Below are 8,521 nucleotides of genomic sequence, written 5' to 3' on the forward strand. Positions count from 1 at the left end.
CCACCAGGAAGACCCACCTACTGTGTGATGTCTCTGTGTATTCCACCATGATATGACTCCTTAACAGCCTATGCCGGTCTCTTTTACGCAGAGTGAGGGGCTCTAAGCAGATGAATACACTCCAGTGTGCTCGTTATGTTTACCGGACCGAAGGCATTCGTGGCTTCTATAGAGGATTAACTGCCTCATATGCTGGAATTTCCGAAACGATAATCTGCTTTGCTATTTATGAAAGTTTAAAGAAGTATCTGAAAGAAGCTCCATTAGCCTCTTCTGCAAATGGGACTGAGAAAAATTCCACAGGTTTTTTTGGACTTATGGCAGCTGCTGCTCTTTCTAAGGGCTGTGCCTCCTGCATTGCTTATCCACATGGTACGTGTTGCTTTTGTTCTTCCAGAACAGTAAAACAGCTGTCAGGGTTGTCATTTGTGGGTATATCTAGACCTCCGTGGCGCACGTTGAAGCACAAGGTCCCTGCAGGTTAGGTCAGTGAGTATGAGGGAAACGGGCACTAACCTCATGGATGTAGGTCATGTTGCGGGGTAGGGGGACTTGAACTTACCTCCAGCTGGTTGTGGCCAAAACTTGCTGTTCAGAAATGCAGACCCTGGGTTGCTGAACTTCTGCTGTTTTCAAAGAAGCTAAAAATCTGGATTTTATTTAATATTGCTTGAATCAAAATAATATGGGAGCCAAACTTAAAAATCACTCAGCCTCCACTTTTAATGGAACCTTAAGTAAGGCTACTTTGGGTAAGTTTATTAAGTTATAGAATTGTTGACCTACTGACCTACTTATTTTTTTAAAATGCTTAGCTTATTGTGCAATGAAAAACAGGTTTATTTTCATAAACTTACTGTGCTGTCAGCTATGACAAATGCACATGGTCAACTCAGTAACAGGTGCTGAATCTCCCTCGTGTGCTGGAGCACTAAGCTGACCCCAAAGGACACCTGAGAAAAGAGGTCCCTGATGCCTCCCAGGGCCTGAGGTCCATGTGACGGCAGGAGTGATGAATGTCCGACTGTGGGCGCCTGGGAGGGAGGGCCGGCCAGATGGGCAAAGGCTGGCAAAAGGAGAGGGTGGCTTTTGAGTTGGACAGAGTAGAACAGGTTTGCAGGAGGAGGAGAAAACTGAAAAGTGTATGAAAAGAATTTGCTGAATATACTGCATACTTCATGCAAATTACACCTTCAGAGAAATTAGCACTTGGTTAATTGGGAGTAACATTAAGTCCCATTCAAACTAAGCTTTTTTTTTAACCTCTTAAAAGTTATTTTGCTATAATCCCAGAACTTTGGGAGGCCAAGGTGGGCAGATCATCTGAGATCAGGAGTTCAAAACTAGCCTGGCCAACATGGTGAAACCTCGTGTCTACTGAAAATACAAAAATTAACCGGGTGTGATGGTGGGTGCCTATAATCCCAGTTATTGGGGAGGCTGAGGCAAGAGGATCACTTTAACCCTGGAGGCAGAGGTTGCAGTGAGCCGAGATTGCACCATTGCACTCCAGCCTGGGTGAAAGAGCAAGATTCTGCCTCAAAAAAAAAAAAAAAGTTATTTTGCACTTTTGTGTATATGTAAGCATCCATAGTTGACCAAATCCTAGAGCTGGAAAAGGTTCTAAAAATTATTTTTTATTGTCTCTCTAGGTATGTGACTCTTCTGTCCAAATACAGCTGAGATGGGAAATAGATATAGTTGTAAACTTGACAGTTTATTTTTTGAGACAGAGCCTTGCTTGCTCTGAGGCTCAGGCTAGCATGCAATGATGTGATCCCGGCTCACTGCAGCCTCCACCTCCCCAGTTCAAGTGATCCTCATTCCTCAGCCACTCTAATAGTAGGTGTGCACCACCACACCCTGCTAATTTTTGTATTTTTAGTAGAGATGGGGTTTCACCATGTTGGCCAGGCTGGTCTCCAGCACCTGGGCTCAAGTGATCTGCCCACGTCTGCCTCCCAAAGTTCTGGGATTACAGGCGTGAGCCACTGCACCCAGCCTAACCTTGACAGTTTTAAAGCTGTGTGTTGTGGGTTCTTTCCCCACTTAATATCTGGTGTAAAATAGGTCTTTCTCTCTCTGCAGAAGTCATAAGGACGAGGCTCCGGGAGGAGGGCACCAAGTACAAGTCCTTTGTCCAGACGGCGCGCCTGGTGTTCCGGGAAGAAGGCTACCTCGCCTTTTATAGAGGACTCTTTGCCCAGCTCATCCGGCAGATCCCAAATACTGCCATTGTGTTGTCTACTTATGAGTTAATTGTGTACCTGTTAGAAGACCGTACTCAGTAACAGGCCAGAAAATTGTGCTCTAGAAGAATAAAACTGAAAAACTCTAGAGATTTTTTTTCCCCATTGATGTTTAGAATGATTGAGACTGAAACAGCAAAGGCCATAAAATATCTGGCTCATGTCACCTGTTGGACATTTCCTTTTGGATTCATGCTTTCTGGAAGGTTTAAATTCATTAACGTTAATAGTTAATTATAACTTTTTTTTTAACTTAAGAGGATTCAGGGTTAAGCAGCAGCTAAATTAAATCATGCTGTTTAAGTTAAGTGTGCATCCGGCTTGCGTCCTCTTTTATGCTTACTGTACCATGAAGGGTTTGAGAAGTTCAGAGAAACATGCCCTAGAAATGCAGAGAAAAATGATAAAGTCAGAATACAATTTGTTTGATAAACTGACTTTAAGATCTTATACTGCTAGACAGGGAAGAAGTATCACATTTTGGCCGGGTGTGGTGGCTCATGCTGGTAATTCTAGTACTTTGGGAGCCAAGGTGGGTGGATCACCTGAGGTCGGGAGTTTAAGACCAGCCTGGCCGATGTGGTGAAACCCTGTCTCCATTAAAAATACAAAATCTAGCCAGGCGTGGTAGTGAGTGCCCGTAATCCCAGCTACTTGGGAGGCTGAGGCAGGAGAATTGCTTGAATCCGGGAGGGCAGAGGTTGCAGTGAGCCAAGATCACACCACTTCACTCCAGCCTGGGTGACAGAGTGAGACCGCATCTCAAAAAAAAAAAAAGTGTCACATTGTGATCATGGTGTATGGACCAGGACAAATTTTCCAGCATTTTGTCTCCTTTGTCCATTTCCAATTACATGCAGATTGATCATCTAAGCTTCCAGACTACTGAGATGAATATATATAACTTTCCTTTCATCTTTCTTTTTTTTTGAGACTGAGTTTTGTTCTTGCTGCCCAGGTTTGAGTGCAATGGCACAATCTCAGCTCACCACAACCTCTGCCTCCCAGGTTCGAGTGATTATCCTGCCTCAGCTTCCCAAGGAGGTGGGATTACAGGCATACACCACCAGGCCTGGCTAATTTTATATTTTTCGTAGAGACAGGGTTTCTCCACCTTGGTCAGGCTGGTTGGTCTCCTGACCAACAGGTAATCTGCCCACCTTGGCCTCCCAAAGTGCTGGGATTACAGGCCTGAGCCACCGTGCCCGGCCAAATATATATAACTTTCTGACAGTAAATAAGCTATAAAAAATTGCCTGAAGTATCCTCTTCTCCCTACTTTGAAACAAAGACAAGGGTTTGTTGTGTTTTTTTTTTTTTTTTTTTTTTGAGATGGAGTTTCACTCTTGTCACCCAGGCTGGAGTGCAATGGCATGATCTCAGCTCACTGAAACCTCCGCCTCCTGGGTTCAGACTATTTTCCTACCTCAGCCTCCCTAGCAGCTGGGATTGCAGGCATGTGCCACCACACTCAACTAATTTTCTGTTTTTTTTTTAGTAGAGATGGGGTTTCTCCATGTTGGTCAGGCTGGTCTGGAACTCCTGACATCAGGTGATCCGCCCATTTCAGCCTCCCTAAGTGCTGGTATAGCTGTGCCATCCACTTGGCCCAAAGGCAAGAATTTTTTTAAAGAACTGTTTATCAGTGACCCACAGGCCTCCTGGATATAGTTCCAGAAGTTAAGACCAGGTACCTTGTTAAGTGTGAGACAGCGTTGCTGCCATATTTGGCTGTGAATCCAGAATGTGTTGAAGAACAGTTATTCCCAGCGAGGTCTTTAGCCCTGTGCCCAGACGGATCTCTGCTCTTGTAGAAAAGGAGCACAACACAGCACTCTGGGTCACCCATCCGAAGAGCTCACCTTGATTCTGATAGAAAGTGCTGGGATTGTTTAAATATCCTAATTCAACATTCAAAAAAGAAATTACCAGATGTTACCCCCTTGGATTTAAAGCAAATTTAATAAGGGAACAAAAAGATGATACTAAGAAGACCAGTAAATCCCACAGTCTTTCATTAGTTCTTTCTCTGGAATTTAAATATATTGTACATGAAGGTTGTTTTTCAATCTGAACGTCTAGAAAGATACTCATTTCTAATACCTATGCACTGTAGTTTCAGATTTAATTGCAAACACTCTAGTGGGGTTAAAAGGATATTTCCAAGTTATGTTTACTTTTCACCTTTATATAGTCCTAGGGGAAATTAACTGGTGTTCTTGACTCTAGTAATTTGCTCCAACTACTATGAAGAAGTCAAAATGAGTGACTTTAGTGAAGCTTCTGCGCTTCTAAAATGCATGACAGTAATGCTATTCCAGATGGTTTTTTTTTGGTGTGTGTGACAGAGTTTCACTCTTGTTGCCCAGGTTGGAGTGCAATGGTGTGATCTCAGCTTACCACAACCTCTGCCTCTGAGGTTCGAGTGATTCTCCTGCCTCAGCCTCCCAAGGAGCTGGAATTACAGGCATGCACCACCATGCCTGGCTAATTTTGTATTTTTAGTAGAGATGGGGTTTCTCCATGCCGATCAGGCCAATCTTGAATTCCTGACCTCAGGTGATCCACCCATCTCGGCCTCCCAAAGTATTGGGATTACAGGTGTGAGCCACCAAGCTGGCCCAGAAGCTTTTTGATTTTTTTATTGTTGTTGTTTGAGATGGAGTCTTACTCTGTCCCTTCCAGGCCTGGAGTACAGTGGCGCAATCTCGGCTCACTGCAGCCTCTGCCTCCCAGTCTCAAGCAATTCTCCCAGCTTAGCCTCCCGAGTAGCTAGGATGACAGGCGTGCACCACCACACTCATACTTTTAGTAGAGATGGGTTTCACTATGTCAGCTAGGCTGGTCTTAAACTCCTGACCTTTGGGGATCTGCCTGCCTCAGCCTCCCAAAGCACTGGGATTACAGAGTGACATCTTATTTTCATATTCACATTCCTATTTTAATATTCATATTTGATGATGGCACTTAGCAACATCCTCCTATATCCATATTAAAACACGTTTTTCAAGATTTAATATAAAGGTGTAAAATTGCTTCATTTTTCACTCATTCTTGAATGAATAAATTTGGTACTGACCTATTATAATTTTAGTTTCTGCTTCTCCTGTCCCAGGGCATTGAAATGCAAGTTGCTTAAGCACCCAAAGTAGGAAAGAAGATGCTTTCTCTCTAAAGGGGCTCATTCAATTTAAAAATGGGAAATAATCTGTGGTTTTCTCTTAATTTGTATGGGGATATAGGAGGTGTATATTGTGTACGTGAGATGTTTTGATAGGGCATGCATCGTGAAATAAGCACATCATGAAGAATGAGGTATCCATCTCTTCAAGCATTTAACCATTGAGTTGCAAGCAATCCAGTTACACTCTGTTAATTTGAAATGTACAGTTAATGTCTGGCTAGGTGGTTCACACCTATAATCCCAGCACTTTGGAAGGGGGAGGCAGGCAGATCATTTGTGCTCAGGAGTTCGAAACCAGCCTGGCAACATGCTGAAACCTTGTCTTTATTTTTAAAACTAAAAAAGCCGGGTGCGATAGTGTACACCTGTGGTCTTAGCTACTCCGGAGGCTGAGGCAGGAGAATGACCTGAGCCCAGGAGATGGAAGTTGCAGTGAGCCGAGATGGTGCCATTGCAGTCCAGCTTGGGTGACAGGAGTGACCCTGTCTCAAAAAAAAAAAAAAAAAAGTAGTTTATTAATGACTGCTGGGTATGGTGGCTCACACTTGTAATCTTAGCACTTTGGGAGGCAGAGGCAGGTGGATCACCTAAGGTCAGGAGTTTGAGACTAGCCTGACCAACATGCTGAAACCCTTTCTCTACTTAAAATACAAAATTAGCCTGGTGATACGTGCCTGTAATCCCAGTTATTTGGGGGGCTGAGGCAGGAGAATTGCTTGGACCGGGGAGGTGGAGATCGCACCACTGCACTCCAGCTTGGGCGATAAGAGTGAAACTCCATCTTAAAAAAAATATTACAGACTGGAGTCATCCTATTGTGCTTTTTTCTTTCTCTTGTTTTTTAATATAAAGGTTTTTAAAATTAAAAGTTTTCCTTTCTTTTTTTTTTTTTTTTTTTGAAACCGAGTCCTTGCTCTGTGGCCCAGGCTGGGGTGCAGTGGTACAGTTTCAGCTCACCTCTCAAGTTCAGACGATTCTCCTGTCTCAGCCTCCCAAGTAACTGGGATTACAGGCACCTGCCAACACACTCAGCTAATTTTTGTATTTTTAGTAGAGACGGGATTTCACCATGTTGGCCAGGCTGGTCTCAAACTCCTGATCTCAAGTGATGTGTCTGCCTCAGATCTCAGGTGAGCCACCTCACACCTGTCATTCCAGCACTTTGGGAGGCTGAAGTGGGAGAATTGCTTGAGGCCAGGAGTTCAAGGCCAGCGTGGGCAACATAGGGAGACCCTGTCTTTACAAAAAAATTAGCTGAGCATGCACCTGTAGTCCCAGCTACTTGGGAGGCTGAAATGGGGGGATTCCTTGAGCCCAGGAGATAGAGACTACAGTGAGCGGTGAGATCATGCCACTGCACTCTGACCTGGATGACACAGCAAGAGGGGCATCTGAGCCTGTGGAGTGGTCTGACTCCAAAGTCAAGATTTGGCAAACTTCCATTCCATTTACTTAAGAATTACCGATCCACAGAGGATGTTGCCTATCAAGATGTGCCTCAACTAATGCATGTAACAGAATTGGCCACATAGATTACACAGTCCTTCCTTTGGGTGGGACATGCAAACAAAGTCTTCCTTGGGAAGCAAATGGTCCTTTTTTTTGTTTTTGTTGTTTTGGGTTTTTTTTTTTTTTTGATACAAAGCCTCACTCCGTCGTGCAGGCTGGAGTGCAGTGGCATGATCTCGGCTCACGGCAACCTCCGCCTCCCGGCAACCTCCGCCTCCCGGGTTCAAGCCATTCTGCCTCAGCCTCCTGAATGCCTGGGACCACAGGCCCCTGCCACCATGCCTGGCTAATTTTTGTATTTTTAGTAGAGACAGGGTTTCACCTTGTTGATCAGGCTGGTCTCAAACTTCTGACCTCAGGTGATCTATCCGCCTTGGCCTCCCAAAGTGCTGGGATAACAGGCATGAGCCACTGTGCCCGGCCAGCAAATGGTACTTAAACCCAATGCCTGCTCTTTTGAGGGAAGATACACCTTAGATCATTTGGTTGTTTGCTCATGGCTGGGGAAAGCAGCCAAGACCACATGGAAAGGCTTTTGCTGGGTTACTCACAAGAAAGAGGAGTTCCAGACCAAGTGAACCTCCAGGTTTCCTGTCTGGTTCACTCCAGTCCTTCCCACCTACTGAATGTGCATGATTTGGGTGTGGACAGATGAACTGGCTGCAAGAGTTAAAAAAAAAAATTGGCGTCAACCCATCACCACCCACAAAGAGTTTACATTGTTAACCTCAATAAAACAAAGCTGTCAGAACACTGGAACGTATTGTGTAATTGGATACAAATATTTTCTGTTTAATTTTTAAAAGCTAGTAATTTAGCTTAAATCGATAATGAAACAGTGACTTCCTCTCAAATATCCCACCACCAGCTAATCAGTTTGCAGTTCAGCGTTACCCATTCTCCACTTCACACAAACACACAGCTTTATTCAGCTGTGGATATTATTTAAAAATCAATCTGCATGTTTTTTGTTCTTGTTCTCGTTTTTGTTTTTTCGAGAAAATTGAATCTCCCTCTGTCACCCAGGCTGGAGGGCAGTGGTCTGATCTCGACTCATTGCAACCTCCACCTCTCAGGTTCAAGCAATTCTCGTGCCTCAGACTCCCGAGTAGCTAGGATTACAAGCGTACACCTCCACGCCCAGCTAATTTTTGTATTTTCAGTAGAAATGGGATTTCACCACGTTGCATAGGCTGGTCTTGAACTTCTGACCTCAGGTGATCTGCCCACTCAGCCTCCCAAAGTGCTGGAATTAGTATTGTGAGCCACTGCTCTCCACCTGCATGTTGCTTTTATTCTCAGAATAATTAGTAATTTACTATTACTATTACATAGCATGTTGCTTTTTAAAAAAAATGTATCGTCCATCTATGCCAGTAACTCCAGGTCTGGCATTCTTTCCAATGGTTGCATTATGTTCCGAAGTATAGCTATTCTATGATTTATTCAACCACATCCCTATCCGTGGACTATCGTGTTCCTAAAAAGCTAGTTTTTCAACCTTTGGAGCAGCTTAATAGCACTGGGCGCATAGGCTGGTTTGGCTAGACAGGATTAGCGAGGGGGAAAAAGACTCATT

General features: G+C 44.1%; 1 protein-coding gene across 5 annotated transcripts in view; it reads left to right on the top strand.

Moving 5' to 3' along the window:
* Positions 1–2,562, top strand: part of SLC25A33 (solute carrier family 25 member 33) — a 39,616-nt gene extending 37,054 nt beyond the window's left edge. For all 5 annotated transcript variants that reach the window (XM_035307633.3, XM_017974310.4, XM_054258742.2 and 2 more), the window contains 2 exons: positions 92–372; positions 2,089–2,562. In XM_035307633.3, coding sequence (XP_035163524.1) covers positions 92–372; positions 2,089–2,291 — 484 coding nt within the window. In that variant the 3' untranslated portion in view covers positions 2,292–2,562. The remainder of the gene's footprint in view (positions 1–91; positions 373–2,088) is intronic.
* Positions 2,563–8,521: the final 5,959 nt, after the last annotated feature.

This window comes from Callithrix jacchus, chromosome 7, assembly GCF_049354715.1.
Source record: "Callithrix jacchus isolate 240 chromosome 7, calJac240_pri, whole genome shotgun sequence".
Taxonomy (NCBI): domain Eukaryota; kingdom Metazoa; phylum Chordata; class Mammalia; order Primates; family Cebidae; genus Callithrix; species Callithrix jacchus.